Source organism: Rhamphochromis sp. 'chilingali' (assembly GCF_963969265.1).
Source record: "Rhamphochromis sp. 'chilingali' genome assembly, chromosome: 2".
NCBI lineage: Eukaryota > Metazoa > Chordata > Actinopteri > Cichliformes > Cichlidae > Rhamphochromis > Rhamphochromis sp. 'chilingali'.
Window position 1 is genome coordinate 24491820 of NC_137930.1, and position 25315 is coordinate 24517134.

At 41.5% G+C, this 25315-nt stretch overlaps 1 protein-coding gene across 2 annotated transcripts; it reads left to right on the plus strand.

The window, feature by feature from the left end:
• Positions 1 to 23374, plus strand: LOC308392911 (protein FAM222A-like). 2 transcript variants are annotated; one of them, XM_080876263.1, is made up of 3 exons: positions 1 to 305; positions 10546 to 10714; positions 20781 to 23374. In XM_080876263.1, exons 2-3 carry the CDS (start codon positions 10585 to 10587, stop codon positions 22175 to 22177), a joined length of 1527 nt encoding a protein of 508 aa, XP_080732389.1. In that variant the 5' UTR covers positions 1 to 305; positions 10546 to 10584; the 3' UTR covers positions 22178 to 23374. The 2 variants fall into 2 exon arrangements, with proteins under 2 accessions (XP_080732389.1, XP_080732390.1); XM_080876264.1 differs by having other exon boundaries at positions 10549 to 10714.
• The last annotated feature ends 1941 nt before the right edge of the window (positions 23375 to 25315 follow it).

The following is a 25315-nucleotide window of genomic DNA, read 5'->3' on the forward strand; positions in this document are numbered from 1 at the left end:
TTCATTCCGACATCACTCTCCGTGGTTCACACGGCTCGGTTAGGCTTGCTGACATGATACGCAAGCGATGGCAAGGAAAACCTAATCGGTGAAATTATCTTCCACACCAGCGGCGAATATGTCGAGGAAGTGCAGTTAACGGAGCCAGCTTTATCAATGGATATTCCTCCCGGGGTTTCAGGCGCTCATCGCGAATTCTGTGGCGAGATTGCTTTTGCAGAGGAAATACGCCTTCCGAGCAGGAGAACAACCAATCAGCCGTGGCGAACCAAAGATAAACAAGCCTTATGATAAGACAAAACTCTGTAAGACATCGATCACGTTTCCCCTTTTTCCTCTATAATAATGTTTCATCTCCTCTGTGGGGACTCCTGTGAAATGTTTGTTTTTTAGTTTTTTCAGTAATTTAGTTTGCCATGCATTTGTGCCAGTCAGACTGCCTCTACTCTAATTATGTCTGTGTGTGTGTGTGTGTGTGTGTGTGTGTGTGTGTGTGTGTGTGTGTGTGTGTGTGTGTGTGTGTGTAGTATTTAACAATAACGGAGTGAGAAAGGAAATAAGGTTCGTACGGGCGCTTCAGCGTGTAATGCCAGCATTGATTTTAGGTTGACAGCGCTGAATTGGTGAAAGATGCCCAGTGCGCACTAATAGGATAGGAGCGTCTCGCCCTTACTGTATATCATTATAGCTGTGTATCATATCTATTGGCCAGTGTGCATTCATCAGAGCGGAGGTCGCTCATTTGTTTTCGTCTTAAACAATAATATATAGTATTTACTAGCTCCAACATGTATTTAACGAGTAATTGTAGAAAATATAGGAGGCACGTGATTTTTATTTTATTTCAAGACACAAAACATTTTTAAATTTTTAGTCTTTTTTTCCTATAGAGGCGTTATGGTGTAAGTAAATATCAGTCGGCACATCCATGAATGGGATGAAGGCTTTGAAAGGCGCTTTATATGTCAGCATCTCAGTGGATATGGGAAGTGCTTTGAAGTATATTATCGGTCATTCATGGCTGCCTCAGAAGGTTTCCATTTCTATTGTCTAGAAGCCGGAGGTGGGATCATCGCACCTCACTGCACCGGTGGCAGCCGAGGTTGAAGGTTAGCCGCAGCGGAGTTCCTAAAGATTATTGGCCAGGTGTGAAATTCTACCCTGCATGCTTTTCCTGCTTGGGCCAGATCCTTTATTACCCAGAGAGATGGGATGTCACAGCTTAGCACCAGAGGCAGAGAAGAAAAGCCAGCAATTTGGTGTTTTATTATCATCTTCTTTTTTTTCTGGCTGTTTCCAGAGCAAAAGAGAAATATATGCCAACTCCCCTGGGTTTAGTTTAATAGGCTTTTCTGGGTCGTTTTTCTTCCTTATGGCTTTCCTATAAACATATTTAAATTATGACTTTCTGGCCTTTGATTTATTATAATGTCAGAGTGTATTGAAAATATTGCCGCCTGCTCATTTCCATCGCTTTTCTTTTCTCTCTGAAAGCTTCAGTTTGAAAATCTTACTTTCAGCTAACTAGCTGTAATTACGTGTTCACATGGTGTTTGCGTGTTTGAAGTATGTGTTGACCGAGTCCGAACTTGCTCGAGAGGCTTTTAATTTGCATTGTATCAGGAGCAGTCAGTGTGCAGGTAACCCCCATGGGGGTTTCCCTCTGATCTCACATCTCACACCCCAGCAGTAATTCCAGCTCTGTGAGGGAAAAGGGATTTGTCATTTGGCTGCCTGCTTCCCTTTGCTTTCTCAGGAGCGAAGCTGAGCTCTGATTTATTATGAAATTTCCTCAGGCTGGCTCAATCTCCAGGCCTACCGAATTACTGAATGGAAGGAGCTGCTCGCTAGGAGAATGACCTTTTCTTGAAAGATTATTACTCAGGCAAGTGCAAGGACTAATTAAGGTCATGTCCTTTTTTTCTGCTATGTCATCCATTGACTGACTTTTCAGGGTACAGCGAATTTTCTGTGGTGTATCAGTCCATGGATGTGGAATGATAACATGAAGCAGATGACTTGGAAAATATATGGATGGGTGACAAACAAAACCTGATCCCTTCTCCTCTACAGTAAAGGGATCCAGTGGCCCCGTTGTGATGTGGATGGGATTTTTGTCCTCTTCTTTGTGTTTCCAGTAAAAAGTAGCCACACCCTACAATGCCCTGTCTTTATTGTCTTTTCTACTCAAAATAAGCCCATGCTTTACAAATTGAACACTGTGTTGTATCCAGTAAGACTTAAAGTAATGGCTGGGGTGATAAACGCATAAGAAAAGTGCTTACTGAAGCCATAAATGAAGTGAAAATTGGGGCGATTTTTTTGTAGGCTGCGCATTAATTGCTGTCTACTATCAGAAGAGTCGCCCCCTGCTGGTTATTAGAAGGAGTTCAGATTTAACCAATTTCCAGACTGGCTTCTGATCCAGAAACTATTTTACAGCCTTACCAGTCGCCTGACTTCAAAGCACTGAAATACCTGTGGGACGTTATGGACTGTAAGTACTTTGCACAACCATCAGACTTGGAAGAATAGGAAGAATCAATGCCAAAGTGCACCGAGGCTGTTTGGTGGCACATGCTGGTCCGGCACTTTACTCGGTGCTATTTCATTTTTTTTCATTTGGTTTGTCATCTGTCTTCTGTGCACTCAACTTGTCCATTTCACTGGGATAATGTCAGTGGTTTTGTTGCTTAGCAATTTCTCCTGTGCACCCTTTGTAATCAGCTCTTTATCTGCTAGGAGATGTCAGGTGTAATTATGAGCAGCCTGTCATCTTTTGAAATTTGTCTAATTGGTCTTTTAATTCTAACAGGATGAAGGCTTAGTGAGACGTGGGCTGTGGGTTGAAGGTTAAGGACTGGGCCTCCTGAGGTTAGGGAGGAGGGAACCAGCCCTCCTAAGGTTGTTATTGTTTTGTCTACATACTGCTACTTGGTAATTATTTTTGATTAATGTAAAGCCAAATTTGAACTGATGCGTCATCATTTAGTCTGAAAAGAAAGGCTAAAGAAAGGCGGTGAGATGATGTCTTTATAAGCTGAACCAAAGATCAAAGACTCTTTTCTCATAGAGCATTTTAATGTTTCTGTGATGCATGGCAGAAAGCTTCTCATTAGGTTCATCTCCTGCATAAGAACCATACAGGCAGCATTTTCTCCACAGTTTTTAATGAGTTGTTTGTTTGCCCCGAAATTTTAATGGCTTGAAGGAATCAGTGACCCTTTACAATTTAGCAGTAAACTAAGAAGCCAGGAGACAGGACTTGGGAGAAGATTGTTTGTCTAACATAAACTCATTTTTATCTTTTTTGTCATGGAATTGGAAGACTAAAAACAATCCTGCCTGTCCACGGTTTGGCAAACAGATGTCATGTTAAAATAATAGTCTTCATCTACTGACAAAAGAGCTTATCTCTCCACAAAACCTACAGCTCACTCTCATTCACGATCTGTTATCTTTGAAGTCAGGGTTTTCTAAAGGCCAGGCTGCATACCCATAGCTCTTTGACAGTGTGTCTCAAGTGTGCATACTGGGATAAAGATAAGATAAAGCTCTGTTTAGCCTCTAATGCTGCTTTGGCATTGGCCAGTCTTTACCCAGTGTGCAGTGTGTTTCTTTTACCTTGGCACTGTGTATGCACATAGACCATTTTGGGTCAGCCCAAGGCTTCCTGCTCAAAAAAAAAGGCTGTTTAAAAAGGTTTAGATTCGTGGCTGAATTTGTGCTTCACATCTTTATGTATAAAATGTCAGAATTACTGTTTTCCAAATAGTTAATTTAGTATTTAGACTTCTTTTTTTTCTTTTTACCTTTTTTCCCTAATACTAGCATTTCATGCTTGCACAAATGAAAGCTGAGCATAAAAGCAAAATTCTACATGTGTATAGGTTGTGTCGTGTAGATTAAATACAGACAGAAATGACCTATATTAACAGAAAAGTAAATGATTAATTGTTTGAGAAAAACGGTGACCCTCACAGATCGTCTGTTTCTATATCAAAGTCCTTCAAGAACCTCGAGCCTACCGTGGACTAGGTCTGGTCATTTGTTGACCAGCAGTTTCACTGGTCCCAGGACATAAATACAAACTACACATAAAAATCACCCAGTGAAATCTGAAAAACAAAGCTTGAAAAGTTTGATTGCTTTTCCCTGAAATGTAGTTTTAAAAAGTTGAATTAACTGTTTGTTTTTTTTACCCTGTAAATTATACTTCTACCACCATCTTTGCTGTTGCAGAACTCTTCCATAGATTTCAATTCAGGATTCTGCAATTTGGCCGTGGGCCAGTGTTAGCTATTTAATATTAGCTGGTCAATCTATTGGTATTGTCATGCCTGTTATATAAAATATTTTAAAAGTAAAGAAGAGACATATCAGTATTTGGTATCTATCTTAAAAATCTTGTATCAGTCAGACACATCTCTGGAAGTTAGAAATGTCAACTTGTGCTCAAAAAATGTTGTCGCTATTAGATAAAGGGAGGGTTAAAATTTGGTCATTTGAATTGTATGATTGTGGGATTTGCAAAAAAAAAGTCTGTGTTTAAAATGGAAAAAGTGATTTACATAAGAAAGTAGAGGGCACACAGCAACCTCCAGGACTGGAAAAATAACTGCAGATACGTGAATGGGTAAAGGCTGTAAACATCTTTATAGCTCACATTTTAATATTAATCATATTTTCCCAGTGACTTATTGACCTGGCTAATAATGCTGCATAAGTTACATCCAACCGAATGCTCATCTGCCGCAATATTATACATGATAAATTGCATAAAGTTTGTGCTTGCATAAATAAGTTGTAGGAAATGCGTTCTTACACTGTTGTAAAGCCTTTTACAGGAACTAATCTTGGTGCTAATGAGGCTCATTGTTATCAGCCGCAGGCCCAAAGTGTTCTTGCTACTAAAGCAGAGTGACTTCGGGTTGTTTGGCTATCCCGCGCATGAACCTTTGTTTCCTTTCTCCTTTATTTATTTATTTTTTGCTTTCTCTACACTAAATGTGAAAAGAGAAGTATGGCTCTCTTTTGTATGCTATTCTGATACCAATTATGTAAACTATTATAGAATTTAACCAGGCCAGCTCTTATCGGTTAATCCAGAAGTAATAGATTCTATTAAAAATGTATGAAGGGATTGGGGACGGATGATCTGTGTGTGTGTGTGTGTGTGTGTGTGTGTGTGTGTGTGTGTGTGTGTGTGTGCGTGTGCGTGTGTGTGCGTGTGTGTGTGTGTGTGTGCGTGCGTGCGTGTGTGCGTGAATTCAGCAGCTGCAGCAACACTGCTGTCTAATTCTGTCTCTATGTGAGGTTTGTCTGGTCTCCATTACTTAGACAGGTTCCTGCAGTGCCTCTGAAAGCCATACATAATATACAATTAATTATACAATAAGTGGATTGTTATTCATGGACCTTGTCATTTTTATTCAAAGTGAGACACTGCTTTTTCTCTTTTGTAATAACTAATTGCTCTTTGTTAGTCATTTATTGATTCTCATTTAACCTTCTTTTCTGGGTTTTTGTTCTCTCTCTTTGCCTTTTGCTTGCCTTTTGCTTGCCTGCAGTTTCTGAGTAGAAGGAAAGGTATTAGCATAGCACCCGTGCTAATCCACTGGCAGAGTGAAAAGGGTGCTCGTCTTTTTCATTATCATCTAATTATTTACAGAAGATCCTGAGAACTGCTAACGGTAGCTGAGATGGTTCGGTTAGGGAGGTGTGAGTGTAAATGTGGCAGCGTGAGTGTGTGCGTGGAGCCAGCGTGCATGGTGTATTTGTGCATTTGACATTAGTTGAGAAGGAGGCTCTTTGTGCAATTTGCCTCTATCTCAGCTCTGACCCTTAATGCTGTGCAAAGTCATAAAAGACTCCAGAAGGTCAGGCAGATGCTCTTGTCTGAGCCTGTGTATAATTTAGGGCTTTTTCCTCCGTTGATGGATGTTCTTGTGCAGCTGCTTTATACATCCAAACAGGTAAAGCAAGAACACAAGCCTTTTTATGTGTTTTATAATGCAGTAGCATTGTCTAGGTTATCATGCATACGAAACCTTATTATCTCAGGGAATGAATTTATAATCGGTGAATTGTCAGGATATAAATGGTGCTGCTTTGGTGTAGTCATCTCAAGAATAACAAGATGCCTGAATAATTCAGTTTGAATCATCTGCAAACTGTCTGTTAAATTAAACAACCATACTGAAGTTCACCTCACCTCATCATCTCCCAAAATGCCTTGTGCTGACAGACGTCACATTATAATATGAAGCATTTTACAGTATGACAGGGACAAAGGGGAAAGGCTTGAAAAACGACTTTGTCCGCCAACATATCCTTATCAGAGCACCATGGGGGACAATTAGATGGGCTGCAAAAACAAGGCCTTTATCTCCCTGTCAGGTCCTCAGTGGGCCACACGACATTGCTTATCACTTGCATGGATGTCGCCTGAGAGTCAGAAGACCTAAACGCTCGAGTAGCTTATATCTGAATGCATAAATACTGTAGATTATGGAGCAGACAGTCGCACATATTGCTTAATTCACACCTCATTTCTTTATATTTTTCTAGGAAAATGGGAAATACGTGCAGGAAAAAACAGCTTAAAAGTCAATATAATAGTATGTATGTAATAGTACGACCTCCTTTATTCTTCACACAGCCTGAACTCTCTTAGGCAAGCTTTCTTGTCATTTCTTTGAGGAATAGTTCTCCAGGCTTCTTGAAGCACATTCATATCTCTTGTTGGCTGTTGGCTGCCTTTTGTTGCGTTCAGTGTAAAGATGATTTCACACTGCTTTTTTCTATGCAGTGGCAGTGTTTGAGATCATTGTCATTGCTTAAAAATGAAGCTGCTGCCAATCAGATGCTTTCTGAATGGTACTGCATGTTGGAATTATATTTGAAAGTAATTTTCTTTGTTCATAATTCCATCAGTTTTGACACGAGCTCTGGCCGTGAGTGGCTGAATTGCAGCCTGAACCATGATAGAGCCTCCACCTTGTTTTGCAGAGGGCTGTAGATTTCTTCTGGCATCCCCAGTGTCAGTTTGAACTAAAAATTAAAAATTTGGACAGATCAGTCTATAAGATCTGATGTCACTGATTTTCACTCCACGTTTTGTGTAATTTGGCATACTTCAGCTGTTTCTCCCTGTTTCCCTTTAAGAATGGCTTCTTGACAGCCATCCTTCCACTGAGAACGTTTCTGATGAGGCTTTGGTGAACAGTAGCTGGATCAACTGTCGGGTCAGATGTATCTCTCAGGTCCTGTGTCAGGTCTTTGCAGGATCTTTTACCTATTTCTTAATGACTTTCAGATGCTGTTCATCTGCTGTAGATATGCAAAAATACTATTTATTTTATGTGTTATCATTTTTGTAGATTCAACTAACAGGCTGCTAATAAGAAAGCACCTAACAAAAGAGTTTAAAATTGGTTCTTTGCTAAGTTGCCTGTGAAGTGTAAAAACAACACTGGTTCATCCTTTGAGTTAAGTGCCTTTTTTTGTGCTCGAATAATTCAAAGGTCATTCTGAAGTGGCTTAATGAACAAGAAAGCAATGTTACTCTGCAGATGGTCAGAAGCAAAGACTAAAAAGCAGACAGTGTCCAAAGAACAAGTCCTAAAGACTTCTTAAATAAAAAATACCAGACTCGCTCATTGGAAGCAAAATACAAAGGAAGGATATATCATAAGAAAGTGCAAAGCATAAAAAAGATTCATCGAGCAAAACTGTGTCTGTATAAAAAGGATGAAATTGCTTGAGGGCTTGAGATAATATCATGCATTCTGACATTACTTTCATTTCTCTTCTATTTCGTGGATAATCAGACTATTTTTAAGATTTAAGTTTGTGCTCTCAGTGACTTTTTTTGTCAAGTCCTTGCTGCCCTCTCTTTGAAATATAGCGCCCTGCTTGATGCATTTTCTTCCAGCTGCAAATTATGGGAGTAATGGAAGGTATTCCAAATTCATGTCTCATTTTCTGCTTGTGAAGGGATTTCTCCAGACGTGCATTTTCTCTCTTGTGTTCCTTCTGCCTTTTCAGTATTTCCCTCTTGACAAATGTGTAGTAATGGAGGGGTTGTTGTGAAATTGCTATTATTTTCAAAATGGAATCCAGGCATACCGAGGCTTTTAGCTCTTCAGATGTGTGTGTTCAGATGAGGCAGGTTGCGCTGAGCAGTTTGAAGTGAGCTTGTCACCGAGGGACAGATGTTGGGTGGAGGAAGGGAGTGGGGGAATCTTTTTTTCTTTTTGGCACCTGAGTAACACAAGATCCACTCCGTCTTCTTCCTTTTGAGGCGAAGGTAATCATGTTTCTGCAGCCCATTGCTGAACATGCTGTTATGTGGTTGACTTGCTTTAGCTGCCCTCCAGACCCTGAGGCAGAAATCAAAACAAAAATCCAGAAGAACCTTAAAAGTAAAAAAAAAAAAGGGCAATCTGAAAGCTACATGCTGCAGGCTCGTAAGTAGCCATTTTGGGGACTACTGCACATCTAAGAAAAATACAGTGTTTCAATTTGTAATCACCAGATTGATTAACTAGTATACCAATAGTTCTGCGGCATTTTGAACTGACAGCAGTTGTCTGTCTTCGAGATGGGCTACCTGATACAAATACAGCACGATAGCCTTAGGTTTCTTTTTTCTTAGTTTTGCAACGCTGCATTCAGAGTTGCTGACTCTTTCAGATAATCAAACAGAATGTCAAATGCGATTATCGCTGAAATATTTCCTCAAAGCGCAGCTCGCTCTTTTTAGAGTGATTGCTTCAATCAGCACAGCTGTGGCTGTGGCTTTGGCGAGTCTTGTTCAGACACAGGCTCTCATTTCCTCTGACAGTACTTAACACTGCAAACAGCGCAGCCTATTTTAGGGAGCGAGCTGCTTTTGGCTTTTTCTGCTGATCAATACGGTCATAAATTTATAGAACAAGAAACCAAGGTCTCAGAGCCGGTTAGAAATTGAAACACGCGGCCCGAGGCTACAGGAGGGGTTGTAAATGATCTGTGATCACAACAGGCAGAAAGCAAGGTTGATAACGGGAAGGAGCCATCATAACAACTAAGCAGAGGAAGGAGATGGAGTCATCATTAAATTATATTACTTTCTTAAATTTACAGTCTCTGCATTTCATCGAGGGGCAGCTGAATTTTAATATGGTAAAAGGATCTGAGTGGTTGCAGAAATTTAGATCTGCGCTTTACAAAGAACACGCCTATTGGATTTTAATGTCCATGAGGAAGCTTTGCAGTTTGCTTCCATCAGCAGTGCCTGATGCTTTTAATTTGAAGTTAAAAAAATCACTGTGGATAATCGAAGGAATAATTAGCCCATCTATTTGATAGATGGGATGCCACAAAACTACACACAACTGTTCATCTTCCCTAGAGAAGGAAACCCAGTGATTACATTTAGCTCCGCAGGCACAAATAAGGCAGCCACCTGCTTTAAAAAATACATATATCTATTTTGAAGATTAGCTTGAATTTTGGAACAGATAGCTGTTGGTGGTCAGAGGCTAAATCTTTATGTTGAGCAGGTGTGATTTTTCAGTAACTACGGATATTTCTCAACATCTTCTGGGTGAATGTGATTTTAACCCTCTAGAGCAGTGGTTCTCAAACTTTTTCTGGTATGCCTTGCTTCAGATGTTGAAAAAAAGGGTCACATGCCGCACTTTTTATCAATCAGCAAAGAATCCAAGTAGAATTTTAGTTAAATAAAGATGTTTTGTTATTTGTCTTTACAATTTACCCCTGGACTTCAAGGCTCTGGCAGCAGTGGCTCTGTGCTCCACAGTTTGAGAACCAGTGCTCTAAAGCAGGGACGTCAAACTTATTTTACATCGCGGGCCACATAGAGCTACTTTGATCTTCTGTTGGCCCGACCGGTGAAACTCCCTCGTCTGTCGGTGTACAGAAATGTAACTAGACATTTAATCCCTGAGATATTTTAATATAAGAAAAATTAGTGCAATTTCAACAGCGCGTGTCAGTTCTTCTGCATGCTGGTGGAGTAAATGAAAGATATCTGTCAGCACAACTCTTTAGTCTTAAATTGTATGTAATAAATGTGTAAAATTACAGAAATCTAATACTTATGAATGACCATTGGGAAGGTTTGTATTAGTAGGAAAAGCTGTAAAACTTATGAAAATATAGTTAAAAGTTAAAAATTGATGCCACCCATCACATTTTCCAGAGTCATCCAATTGGCTGATTCAGTCTCCTGTAAAGTCTAAAGGGACTGTGAAGTTAACAGTGGTTATTCAAAGAAATATTGATGGTAGATGGTTATTTTAATGACATTCCTTCTGATCTTGACTGTACTTTGATGCCTTAATTAGCGGATGTTAGTATACCTGCTAAACATCCCCACATTAACATTTTCATTGTGGACAGAGGCGAGTTAGCGTTTAGTTAACTGTACAGTCTCTAAAACTTACTGATATGTCTGTGTGGTTTTGTCTATCAGGTGTTAAGTGTTAACCAAAGTGTAAAATCATGTGATTTCTTTTTGTTGTTGTCTTGTTCTAGCAGGTTTACCCAGGCTGTGCGCAGCCCTAGTGAACTATCATGCTGGCCTGTATCCAGAGACGGCAAAACTTCTCGTCGCAGCATTTGGCCTGCACACCCAAAAGCCTCGATGTTCCGCCGCCGCCATTGCTGCTGCCGGTACCACCGCTGCAGTCATGCACCCACAAAGGTGAGTCCTATCGAACACATTTAAGACATTTTGTCATAAAGTATCTGTTTTTCACGACACACTGGGAGTAAAAAAAAAAAAAAAAAGTCACGTTCTACTTGACCTTGTTGGCTCAAAGTGCTCGTAAAGATCACACGTGGTTGTTTTCAGCAGCGCTCGCTGAGATTCCAGGTACTGTGGAGCATTTTGAATTAAAGTAATGGGCTACTTGATGATAATGTCTGCTAATTGTAAAAGCTTGTAATCAGCGTGCTCATGCAGTGCAAATGCATGCAGGTCAGAGTGGACAAAGTGAAATTACAGAGTGACTCAAATCGCCCATACAGAGTTACTAATGATGCTCACACTGTGCAGAAGGTGCTTCGTGTGTGGGTGTTGTTTGACCTTCATTTTGAATGATTGCACGGCATGTGCTGTAAGGTTGAGTGTTGAATCTATGGGAGTGGAATTTATGATTAGATTTCTTTCAATTAACTGATTAAATGAGATGATTATTATTTTCTTTATGTAGTTTACTCTGCTTTCATGCTCTTTGTGTAGTTGTCCAACTCGCTTCCACTGGTTCATCCTACCTGCAAAGCCTACTTCTGCTCTGTTGTCTGTTTCTCATCACCCACCCACTTTCTTAGATACACCTGTTCAACTGCAAATATCAAATCAGGTAATCGCATCGCAGCAACGTGGTCAAGATGACCTGCTGAAGTTCAAACCGAGCATCAGAATAGGTAGAAAGGTAATTTAAGTGACTTTTAATATATAGTTGTTGGTCTGATGTATTTCAGAAACTGCTGATCTGCTGGGATTTTCCCACACAGCCATCTCTGGGGTTTACAGAGGATGGTCCAGAAGAGGAAATTAAATGGTGTGCTGCAGTTTTCTGGGTGAAAATATATTTTGTTGATCTTAGAGGTTAGAAGAGAACAGCCAGGCTGCTTCGAGCTGACAGGAGGGTAACCATAAATAAAATAGCCAAGGTTTACAGAAGAGCATCTCTGAATGCACAACACATGAAAGTTTGAAGCAGATGGGCTACAGCAGCTAAACACCACTTCATGCACTTCTGTTGATTAAAAACAGGAAATTGAGGCTACAGAAACTGCACTGGTCTGATGAGTCTTGATTTTGCTGTGACATTCAGATGGTAAGGTCAGAGTCTAATGTAAATAACATGAAAGGATGGATGGCTTGTATCAGTGGTTCGGGCTGCTGGTGGTGCTGTAATGTTGTAGGCGGTAATTTCTTGGCACACTGATTGGAGTGAAGTTGCCCCCCCTCCCTGTTTGACACCACTTTTGTTTGATTTAAGGTGGGGGGGGGACTTCACTCTGATTACCAACTGAGCATTGTTTAAGCATCACACCGTAGCTGAATATCGTTGCTGACCGTCAAACCCTTTATAACACAGTTTGCCCATTTTCTGATGGTTGCTTCCAGCAGGATAACCCATCAAATCATCTCAGACTGGTTTCTTGAACTGACACTAAGCTGACAGTCCTCAAATGGTCTCCGCAGTCACCAGATCCGAATCCAGTAGAGCACATTTGCATGTGGCTGAATGGGAGATTTGCGCCATGGACGTGCAGCCAGACACTTCTGCAGAAACTGTGTGATGCTGTCATGTCAATATGGACCAAAATCTCTGGGAATGTTTCCAGCACCTTCTTAAACCCATGCCTTGAAGAGTTAAGGCATTTCTGGGTCCAACACAGTACTAGCAAGTGTACCTAATTAAATGGCCAGTGAGTGTTTCCCAGTTGTTTCTTAGCTTATCTGACTGATTATGTTCCCGGTTTTCTTTGTTTGCATGATCTTGTGCACTCTCGTGCGTCTCGTTCTCATTTATTTCTGATAATTAGATTTCCTCAGGTTGACCTTCTATAGAGTCATGCTGTGAGTCTAATGAGGTCACCAAACTCCAGGCAGTTAAAAGTACCATAAAAAGTGAAACGAGACTAACAGCATGGGGGGGGGGGGGCGGCATGTCAATTAAGTGCATTGTATACAGTTACAATACAAGCTCCAATCAGCCAAAATAAGTGAAATCTGTGGTGTCGCAGACTGCGCAGTTAATTATTATGTCTTCCTTATTTACTTGTAGCCAAGCAGTGTGTATCCAACCATATTCAAATTTGAAATGCTAAAAATTCATTCCCTCTTAAGCTCCATCTACTCATCCCTCATTTCCCCAGGTGAAATACCCCTTTGTCTTTTCTGTTATTAAATATTAATTGGGAATCAGTGGAGCGCTTGTCTGCTAAATGTTGGAACAGAAGGGCCTGGTTTGCCTCAGGCAGAAACAGGGATGCATTTTCTCATCCTGTTTACCTGCAGGGCCTCCACCCACCCCCCTCTACCCCCCTTCAGTTTTATGCACTGCACTGTGCGTGGTGCAGCACCCTCCAGCTGTAGCCTGACATTTCAAGCGCAGCCACAGGGAATAAACTACTGATGGGAGCTCAGTCTGTGTGGTCTGGGCTTCTTCCTTAAATGAGTCGTTGGATCAAGTTAAAAGGGGGCAGTATTAAGCCACTGCTGTGCTTTTGAAAGCCATTTTCATTTTTAGCCATCGATAAATGGAAGGTGCGGGGCCATTAGAGCTCCTGGCCACGCAAACCAACGCGAAAGATTTCTGAGAAATGACTGTTAGGAATTATGTGATGAGAGTAATTGAGAGCTGTGATGTTCGCTGTTATCTCAGCTTGAAAGCCGGGGCTGGAAATGCTTTTTTTCCCACGCTGCCGGCCTGCACTCGGCCCGCCTTTGAGAGGGGGAAACTTTGCCCAAGCGGCATAGAAACAAATGAGGAATGACACTGGTGCAAGGAAGTATTTGGCCAGAGCCTCCTCGAGCACACATAACCAAGTGTTAAACCCTGAGGTTACTCTGTTCTTTGAGTACCTAGCCTTCATCCAGGGAGCACTGACGTGGAAAGAGCGAGGCTCGTGAAAATGAGGCGAATGAGTGTCTGAGTGTTTTTATTTTTGTGTTTACCAAAGAAGCCTGTGAATAGAGAGGTTAGTGTGAGTGAGATTTAAGAGCATACGGTGTCAGCGATTTCCTGTGCCTCGCTGCGATGTGAAGCGCAGAGAATTAGCACTCAAATCTGAAGCTCTGTTGGGCATGGCGAGTGGCTTTAAACACTACAATAAAAGCTTTAGCCGCTACCGCTGTGAAGAAGAAGAAGCAAATCACAGGCAGCGTTTTCTCTTTCGCCATTGCAGTTGGAGTTAAAACGTCTCTGCACTGTTGTTAGTTTTTGAGACAGTGAATCAACTCTAACTACAGTAGAGGTGAGCCAGCTTTGAGTCCCCAAAGATTATCTGTAGGGAAAATGAATGGGATGTCTTTTCTTGAACTGGGGGCACCTGAAATAACTCTGCCGGTGACTTTAGAACAACTTTAAAACTTTATTGTGAATCTTTTTAATGCCCTCTTTATTAATCATTCCAACTTTAAACTGAGTTCAGTCAGTGTGTGTAAAGCTGAGCCGTTATGAATTTCCTTATGTATGCTTTGATTATTCACAGTTTCAAAAAATAAAGTACACATAATCACTATGAACCTAAAGCTAAGACTTCAGGCTGCTCTAAATGCTTAATTTCAAATGTTTTTTTTTTCTATTCTTGTGTTGACTTGATGTCGACTCTGTACATATGTCTTTATATGCTCATCTCAAGCACAGCAAGAGCCTGAGATTGAAAAGTATAGGGTTCTATTTGCAAAAGCCAATAAGTAGGAAATGGGCTTTTAGAGAGGGGATCCTTAAAGAGATACAGTAGTGTGCAAAAGTCTTTAGCCTGTGAAGGTTCTCAGTCATCCAGGTCATCGTAGTCAAAGGAGCTTGCAAAGAAAAGCGTCTGGACTTCTTTAAGTTACTTGAAGACGTTTCACCTCTCATCCGAGAAGCTTCTTCAGTTCTAAGGTCAAATGGTGGAAAGTCCCAGATATAAACCTAGTGGGAGTATCCCCCCACAGAGGGACAAAAGGACCCCCTGAGGATCCTCTAATCCTCTAAATGAGAATCGGCTAAAAGTCTTTAGCCGATTCTCATTTCTTTATATTTTCCTGAAGTGGCGTTCAGCAATAGTTCTCCAGGCTTTCTGAAGGTCTTTTAAAATTTTTACTTTAGACATTGGCTGCTTTCTCAGTTGTTTTGAGTCCAGTATTTGTATCTGATCATTTTCAGTTTTTATATGCTGTTAAGCCACTTAACAGTTACCTATGAATCATTTAAGCATAAAAAGGAGCCTAAATCAAAGGAAAAACCAGTGTTGCGTGTACAAAAAAACCCCAGCTTGGCAAAGAACCAGTTTTAAATTGTATCTTAAGGCACTTTGCTACTAAAAGCATGTCAGGATAGGGGGGAAAAAGCAGTGTAGGATCATCTTGACAGAGAACAGAACAAAAGGAAACTAACATCCAAAGATAAGCTTTGATTGTCCTTCAACTGAGCCCGGAGAACTATTCCCGAAGACGGCTTAAAGAAATGACAAGAAAGCTGAATAAGAGAGTTCAGGCTGTGCCGAAGAATAAAGGTGGTCATTCCGAGTATTACTGACCGTCAAGCATGTTTGAATGTATTTCAATAAACTGTTGCACTTATTTCACATTTCCCTTGAAAAATTACACTTTTATGAAATATAAAGACATGAGGGATGAATCACGACTTCTGTACAGTACTATATTGCTGATATTATTACTGCTTATACACAGAAGATGAATGGAGCTACAAGACAAATGAGTTTTCTTGAACTTTGAATCACGCAGCTACTCTGAGTCACAATAAAAGCATGGCGTAGGTCTGCTTTATAATAAAATTGGAAGCTGGGAATTAACTGAAATAATCAATCACACCAGGATATAATTGGGTTCTAATCATGTAAATAATGTAAAATAAAATACCAAAAAGATAAATAAAAGCCATAAAGTTATCTTCCGTTTGCTCTAACAGGCAGATAGTCGATTGCAGAGGCTCGTCTTAAACAGATGAATGAAGGCAGGAGCAATTAATTACATGGTTCTAATGACTGGACTTACTGGGCCAAGTGAGTGCACGGAGGAGGTTGTCATGGTAACAGAGGGATGGCTTTTAAAAGCGTTCTTGAATTTCTGAGCTTCGTCCCTAGTTATTAAGGTATTTTAAATATCAGGATTATTGGTGTGGTAAACAAGTATTTATGCCTGCTGAGAAGCGCTGTTCTGTAATTAACTGCCAGTTCTCAGTGCCATGTTCCTGCTGAGGATTTGACACTCGTAAACATGTTATCACACAAAAGTGTTCAAGATAAGTCTTTAGCCTAACATCAAAGGCCTGTGGGGGTTTTTTTGTTTAGTTTTTTTGGTCTGGCAGTTCTGCCAACATGTATGGATAATAACAATGAAATGGAATTTTTTTATTTATTTTAGTTTTATCTCATTTGGGAATCGTATCTAGCAACCAACCATTGTAATTGTTTCCTTATGTTCTCCCTCTGGGCATGAAATGGTTGGAAGCCGTGGTTTTGGAAACTCAATGAGCCTGTCCAACTCCTGTTTCAGCCCTGCCTCTGGGGCTTGTTTTGCCCATAAATTAGTGATTAACTCAAAGTGCTCCAAAACAATGAGGTCCCTGCTCTAATCTGGGGGAAATGGCTTCAAGTGTGACCACGGGAAAAAGATTAGCCCGTTTTAAAGTGGCAGAAAGCGTCGAGTGGGATTGCGTGTGGGTGGAAAAAGGTTATGAAAGACCCATACGTATGTATACATCGACATAACACTGTATGATTAAAAATGGTTTATCCCTCCAGATTATTTTTATGCTAATATTAATGAAATCTCTGTCCTGAAGCTACACACACACACACACACACACCCGCACAATCAGGCGTAGTGGTGATTGAGCGTTTATGATTGCCCCTCACCCTGAGCTCTTTCTTTCCAAGCATGTCCCCTGCGTGGAAGCAGGAAATCAGGATTAGTTGTTTCCTGTGAAAGTGTGCCAGTTTCAGTGGGTGCCATAACAGCACCCATTGAAACTGGCGTGTTAAATGTGCCGAACCCCTTTCAACCAAAAGAAAACGCCAAATCCCGACCGGAGGAGCCACTAAATGTATCATCATGGTTTTTAGCAGCACTGCACATCACAGTCCAGCGTGCCTCACATAAACAAGCTCGATTCAATCAGTCCCGTCTAAAAAGCAAGCGGTGGAAATGCTAAAAGGTCAAAGCTTGTTTAAGCACTGCGTGATGGCTTTGGTCAAGACTGCTTGCAGAAAAGTGGCTGATGGTATTTTCTGAGCTGCTTCTACTTCTGCTGCTGCTCGCTGTCAGGGCTGAGGAGAGAAACAGCGTGCTGTCTGCAGGTTCAGGGTGATTAAGTGCTTAAGGTCAGACTGCTAATTATCTCTCTGCCATGTCTTACCTCACAGCACATAGCTGCCATTTCCTTGTTGTCATGCGAACAGCCTCGTATTTGTTTTCACTTCTTCACTTCTGTCTTTATTTTATACCACTGTGCCTTTTCACAGTAAAGCAATGTACACTTTGGAGAAAAAAGGTAAAAAGATGGTTTTAAAAATCTGGTTTCAAATTAAATAGACAAGCGATCCCCCCCCGGCCTCATTTTGAATCCTCTTTTGCTCATAATCCTTCACAGCTGAGCAGTGGTTGTCACCCTCACTGAGTGCCCACTTCAAGGGAAAACTGTTTTCTTCTCAGATGCTTCTGCTTCATATCCTTTTCAGTGCTATCTGATCTCTTCCTATCTTAAAAGCCTTGTGACCTATGAGATTGACGTCTTGAGAAATTAACCCCACCCCTCCGCACTGGATCCACTCAAATAAGCTGTGAACGACAATGTACGCTTTACTTTCAAGCTGTTTATCGACATGATCTGGACTCATGGCATTATCTGTTGGAGTTTTAGAGCATTAGACGCCCTTTAACCTGTGAAAAGTGCATGTAGCTGTCCACTGAACTCACAGCAAGAGAGCGGTCATTATGTGTGTCACTCTCACTTAATCCAAGCTGAGAATTTCCAGTACTGAGCCTGTCTGAAGGAGACTGTCCCCTGCTGTGTGCTAAATGTGATAAAGGGCAGTGGCACACAGTGTACCGACTTGACCCTAGCGACACTCAGAGTTCATGTGGGAAAATGGCTCCAGTCTTCCTACAGTACACGCCTGTATAATATTGCTTATAGCGTAAAAACTGACAATGAATGTGCTAAAAATATAAGCCTGCATTAATACAAACTTACTGTAAGATCAGCGTGCATGATCCCATAATTGCAGCAGGGAAAGATTAGAGTAGATGAACTCATTGTTGGGTTAAAAGTGTGCAGCAGTTTTATCTCACGCATTCTTATCTGCAGAATGAAAATAATGAGGTTTTCCTGCCTCGTATGCTCATGTGCTGCAGTTGAAATGCTCTGAATACAATCCCTGTGGCTTAACACTGGATGCAAATGAATCGGAATTAAAAGCTGGCTTTGTTTTTATTGTATTTTATTTACTTTTTGTTTGCTTGTTTTCAAACTAAAGGAGGAAAGGAGCACGTACTGCGAGGTACACAGTCTGCTTTGCCTTGTAACTTTTCACAGTAAAGTTCAAACCTAATCTCGGAGTGTGCAAATGACCTTTTCCTATCTGCGGATCGCAGTGGAGGCAGCGCTTTCTGCAGGCCGACGGTTTTCACTCTAATAATATGCATATGTTGAGTATTTGGATAAGGTGGCAGCCGGCACAGTAGGCTATTGTCTAATTGGCAACTGGAGAGAAAACGTCAGCTTTCACACTGCAACTGATGAACTGCACTTTTTAATTTGGTTGGGGTGTGCTCGTAGGAAAGCTTATGTGTTTTGCAAGGAAAGAGTTACTGCGTTACTTTCATTACAGCTAACACACGCTTTGGGGGAAGCCAACCCGCGTGGCGCTCACTTCACTGCCATCAAACGCTGCCGACTGGAGGTAAAGCCTTCAAGATTGAAACAAGTACCTGTGGTTGCAATTTCGAGCAAATGTAATGCCGCTCATGCTGTTTTTGATCACACTTGTAACTTCACATTATCCAGCGGTTGGGGTTTTTTTTGTTTCGTTTTTTGAAGTCTAAACTGATCCTTTTTTATGCCTGTGTCACACAGTAGTGGTCCTCAGATGATAAATATGTGAATGCAGAGTGCCTATTTGCAAATGAGGCTTTCCATAGTGGCAACATTAAGGCAGCCGCAGTGGGAAGTGCAGCTGTGTTGTGTCTCCATAGCTCTGACAGGGCTGTAATCTCTGGACTAACAATATCAGACACCCCGTGAAGACGTGTTAGCATTCAGAGTGTTTGAAGTGTTTGTGGAACAGCAAGCCAATCACAGCATGCTGGGGCTTAGCACTGACATTTTACTCAACCAGAAACGGCTAAAATGTCTGTCTTTGATTTGTTTTGCTAAATCATCCATCTTTGCTTAACTGAGCGCCGTTATCAAAGGCGGGGAACAAAAAAAAGAGGGGGGGGGGGATTTTTGTGCTGTGGTGATGCAAGCGGTTATTACGCTTTTAAATGTGTCATCGCATCTAATCATCTAAAGCTCCTTTCAGGTGGACGTGATCCTCTTCTTCTTATGCTTTGTAGTCATGAATATTTATCTTATTTTTTTTATACATTTGCCAGAAATTGTTATTGCAGCTGCTTTTTCCTCGATACCCCCCCCCCCCCCCCCACCCCACCCCACCCCACCCGGTGAGCAGTATTATGGGAAACCAGAGAAGGGATAGCTCCCATCTTGATGTTGTATACAATACAAACACCTCTCCAACATCCCAGCTGTCATTGTTTTCTATAGCAGCGCTGCACCGCGATACATAATAAGCAGTGTTTTTGCTTTTGTTTTATTTCTCCCCAGAATTCATTCATGCTCCTGGCACTGTGGTGCCTGCTCCTTCTGCTCCGCTGGGAGATTGTTGGATGGATTGAACACTCCACCTTGCCTCTTTCCTCCATTTTAAACACCCAATTTATTTCTTTCATGAGATGGATCTGTAGATTGACTCATTTTCACAGTCGGGAGGCTCACTGTAGGCCTGAAATGAAATGAACTCCCAAATCAATTTCAAATGGGAACGACGAGCGAGCGCTCCCCTGCATAGCTGGAATTGGATTTGTTATTGAAAATGAAATGAAGTGTTTTGTTTTTTTTGTTTTTTTTTTGTTGAGGGTTTTTTTCGGGGGCTTTTTCCCTTTTCACTCTTTATTGCAGATTACAGCTTTGTTCTTTTGCCTGCTGTGATTTCCTCCGACTTACGCTGCGATCTGGGTTAATTTCAGCAGCTTTTCTTTTTATGTCAGAAATTCCATAAAAGTGTCACTCCGAAAGGTGGTGGTAATTTCTACACGGTGATTTATTGTTTTTAAATGGGGTGCCTTTTCCCCACCTTAGTCACTAGGAGTTAAGCAGCCATGAAATTGCCTGAATAATAGTGTTTAAATCCAATCTTAGTTTGTCCCGTCTGCTTTCTCGCACACAATTCAATCATCTGTGCCCTCGACGATTTTTTTCTTTGTCCATCTGCGTCAAGTTTTCCTTCACAGTTTAGGCTGCAGGCTTTTGCATAGATTAGGTCCAAGTTTACGAAGGCATAAAGTGGAACGGCATTGCACAGGCAGGACGTGGTGATACTTGAGTAATTATGTTGGCAAATTGCTTAGGTACTCCTTATTAGATGAGGCTTCTGCTTCTGCTAAGGTGTGCTCCAATAACCAAGATTCCTTTTGATCACATTTTTAAAAAGCAAAAATTAAAAAAAGGTATGCTTATTTGTCAGAGTTTCCTGTATCAGGATCATCCTGCATTTAGTGCTAGCTGCTGTTTTTATAGATTTTGTACTACTTTGAAATTAGACCCTTTGCTTTTTCCTGTTTCTTCTTTTCCCAGAATGAACTAATTGTGAGTTGAACTGAGCCTAAGTTTAAAAAAAATCCTGGAGGTGTGTAATAAAACCGGTTTGAGATTTTAAGAGGGAAAAAGAAGAAAAAAGAAAGACACAAGGGGCTCATTTTCTGAGCTAATCACCGTTTCTGTCTTCTGCTTTCTTCTCAGGGGAGCCGTCCTCCATGATTTCTCGGTACCCCTCTCCTGCAGAGTTGGATGCTTTTGCGCAGAAAACTGCCAACAGCCCACTGTCCATCAAAATCTTCCCGTCGGATGTGCGGGTGCCGCAACACAAACAGCTCAGCAAAACAGTAAACGGCTTGGACACCACTGGTCAACGCTACAGCCCCTATTCGCATCCGTACTCGGGAGGCTACCAAGGCTTGTTGGCCATTGTCAAAGCCTCTGTGGTGGTCAAAGGTGTGGTGAAAACCTCAGAGGGCAGAAGGACTAAACATGTAAACAGCCAGGCTTCTGTGGCACCATATAATAATCCTTTGAATAATGTCTACACCGTCAGAAACGGGCATAAAGCCTATCGCGTAAACTCATGCAAGCCGCCCGATGCACCGATCGAGACACTTTGTTCTAGCGTTGGAATAGCCTCTGGAGATCAGAGCCTGCCCCCCCAGTCTGAGCTGGCAGAGGTTCAAAGCTTGATGAGGCAGATGAGCAGAGTTCCTCACAGCCAGGCGCCGCAGCTGGGGGGAGAGGCCCGAGCCAGCCCCTCGCTGCAGGCCGTGGCTGCGGTGGCGCATTCAGACTCAGACTTTGTCCTGGGAGTGCCTCCCCAGAGCAGTCTGGCTTTCGCGGGAGCGGTGCTACCGACACAGAGCGCAGACAGAGCCAAAGCTGGATACTTGGACAAAGGAGACTACACTGTGTGGCAGCACAAAGCTCAAATGCAACAGCAGCAGCCCTATCAGCAGGGAGCAGTGAGGATGTACGGTGTGAGTAGCAGTGCTCAGGGCCACAGAGCAGCAGAAGCTGGGGTTGGCCTTTCTCCTGAAACTTGCCTCCCTTTGGCCCGCTCCTCACAGCTGCCGTATAGGCCGCATCCTGGCAGAGTGGGCGTCGGGCAGGAGCGAGTCAGCGCCAGCGTACAGGGGGAGGTGTCTGTCGGACAGTACTTCGCTCCTCTGTGGGACAGCGTCATGGCTACCCCTAACAGTGACTGTTATCCCTATCAGGTGCTGACAACGGGTACATGTGCAGCCAGGCCTAGAGATGTGGGTCTCTCCCATCCCCATCCCCATCTTCACAACCACCACAACCCACAACATCACCAGGCACAGCTTCACCCTCCTCTTCCTCTTCCCCCTCCCCCTCCTCATACCCAGGCCTACAGCACAGACCAAAACCTCTGTTGTGGGCTGTCTAGTTCTAGCCTGTGCCACGCTGCAGTGCTTAGCAGCAGCCTGCAGTCTCTGGAGTGCCTCATCAGTGAGATCCACCCTCCCTGCATCAAAGAGCGCATGCTGGGCCGTGGGTACGAAGCCATGGGGATGCCTCCGCTCATGGAGCACCAACAGCAAGCCCACATCCAGCTCCCCGTCTACAGATAAGATGGCAGGACAGGGAAGCGACACATCTTTTATAGACCGCAGAGGTGTCTGTGAGCGAGAGACATGCCTTTTTGTTTGTGCATGTACTTTATTTGTAGAAGGCTTTGTCTCACAAGCCTGGAAAAGAAAAAAGGGTAAAATGATAATCATGACTTTAAAATACAGGTTTATTCTATGGACTTTCCACGTTGTATTTTTATATCTTTAAATGGCCATTGGACATGATTACTGTCGTTCACGTGATGCCGAGCACTTATTTGCATTTTTACATCACAAAATCATCGGTAACCTTCTGAAAACTTTTACTTGAATCCGGTTAATGATCTCTGGTAAGCCTTTTTGTGAATATACTGTATTTGTTTTATGGGGTTTTTTCTTATTAGTTATTTGAGAGCAAGAATTCTCCTCAAAAATCACTTTTAACCAATCTTCTTGGTTGTCTGTTGATTTCTTGTGGATTTGTGTTTTGGTTTCCTTCTCCTGGCTTTCCTTTATCGGACATACGCACTGCCCCAGCTTTCTCAGTACGATGCAACTCTCCTAGATGCTGCATGGGGAAATACTTTCACCATTCAAATGTGAATATATATACATCTAACCAACATACTTTTTTGTTACAGTCACAGAGAAACTTGTGTAATTTAAACACCTATACTGATTTAACCTAGTCACGCTCAGCTCGGCTTTTAAGGACTGTTGCATGTCCAAATCAACACTGTGGCATTCAGGCCAAGCAAGATATGCCCTTGGTTGTATTTTTTTAAACTGTTTTTGAATTTCAGAAGCTTGTGTGAACATTTTTCCTTGAATGACATAAAGTCCCGACACTGTTCTCACGACGCCGTGTGTATAACGGAAGTGCTACGTAGAAGAGCAGGCCGCCTGAATCATTTACAGTGTCTTCTTTGTAGGGCTATATTATCTGCGATGGTTTGAGATGTGTGACTGAGTAGTTCTTTGTGTGTCTGCACTGGTTCTGTAATCCAATTTATTTATGTCCCCACCCCCCTCTCCCTTGATTTATATGGCAAACTGTCTCTCTTATAAAGTGCAATTATTATATATGAATATGTGAGCGCTCTCCATGAATTATGTTGATGAAATAACTACATTTTGCAATGTACGACCCTAATCCCTCACCCTTTTTTGCTTCTTCTTAATAAGGATTGTCAAGTAAATTAAATTTTCTAAACCCAGCGAGTACTGTCTTATTACCTATTAATAGCCATTATCTGGCAAACTTGCAGTCTTTATTATATTCACGAATGATAAAGCAGTTGTAGGAAGACAAGATTTTTTTTCTGGCTTTATTGCAAAGGGATTTAAAGCTTAAGCACAAGGCGAGTCGCTCTCTTCTTATTTTATTTTATTTTTTTTTTACCTCGTTCCATTAAGATCCATCTTTTCACCCAAAGATTTCAGTTTTATTATATGATGTAAGTCAATCCTTAGCTGGAAAAGATTGGACTGGCTCCTTTATAAATGATGCAAGCCGAAAGCGCTAATTTTGTTATCACTGAATGATGTTAGTCCAGATGGATGGCTCATGCTTGAGGCAGAAGCCAATGAATACTTCAAAATACGTAAGTGAAAATGTGCAGGCCTGTTCCTGCAGATATTACATTTTGATATGAAAAATACATGCTTCCTTGAAGACATATTCACGTGAATATTGTTGTTCACATTATTGAGAAATAGGCTGGCCGTTCCCCCAGCTATTGGATTGCTAATGTCCGATGATGTGCCTGCCTGCGCTCCTTATTTTGGTTCATTTGTCCTCCTAAATTGGACGCTTCTAGCTGCGATCCAGACACGAAATGCACAGCCACTTTAAGCAGGCCATTATAAAACAAATAACATAGATGGTGTGAATAATGACATTAGGCGCCCTGTTAGGAATAAAACTGCAGTATTCAAATGATGACCTCATTGCGCATAACAAATATGTCAGCGGTAAAAGGTCAGTGGCTTTGTCATTGAATCGCTGTCATAAATTATTTCCGGTCTTTAGTCTGTTGTGTCCTGTCTTTACTTGGAGCTTTTCCATCCTATCAGGCAGTGCTGCTGATAAACCGACAGGATTACAGACGTGCTTCTCTCGCTCGGAGACGATTAACTCAGGCTGGGCTCCTCTGGGAGAGGAACCAGAGCCACTCTGGCCTCTGGGAAACACTTCAGATAAGTTAGACTAAGGAGAGGAAGAGGATGGTTGATTTGGAGGATTAGGATGCACGAGGAAGTGAATCCTCTCTGATTTACTTCTGTATAAAAATAAATAAATAAATAAATAAACTGACTAAAAGTAAACTTTAAAGCCACTAAGAGCTCTTTCACAAAGCCGTTTTCCCAAACTACGGCTTTATTTATTACATGCAGCATTTAACCATTTTTTAATCAGTTTTGCTTGCTGTAGTTGTACACAGCCACGCTCAAGAAGGAGATGGGGGAAAGCAAGCAGATATCGCCACCTAGTGTAAGATTCTTGAACTGAATTTAATTTTGAGTCAGTTTTAAGAAATATGATCACAGATGATTCTTCTAAAACAAACACCATATAAAGTATTCAGTTAGAAAACACGCCTCTGATGAATAAATGAGTCAACACATGAACATGACTTGGCTGTATGACATAATGAAAAACAGCTTCAGACAAAAAAAAAAAGTTTTAAAGCAGTTGACACGTAATTAGAACTACAGGTTCACACAACAGGTAACACAACAATGCAAACAAAGCTTACACATGTCACACCCTACTGCTGAACAATAACAGCACAAACTCCAAGCCCTTAGAGGGATTTAAAAAGAAAAAAAAATCTTCTACTAGCTTTTCTTTACAGTTGAACTTATAGATGAGAATATATATATTTAATATTCTATTATATTTAATATTTTCAAAACATTCGTTCAGTGACACCAAGGCACTCTGAAATCCCTAAATTTAAAAACCTAATAATATGGGATGGTAAAACATAATTTCCCAGGCTCATGGATGGAGGTGGAGAACATTTGAATGTAAGACATGGACGGGAACTAAAGTTAAAGGTGAAGAAGTCTGTTAAAGGAGTAACCCACCCAAAAATTAAAATAAAAAGCTGCAGTAGTAAGTTGAAATAAAATAACAACAACAAACAAAAAAAA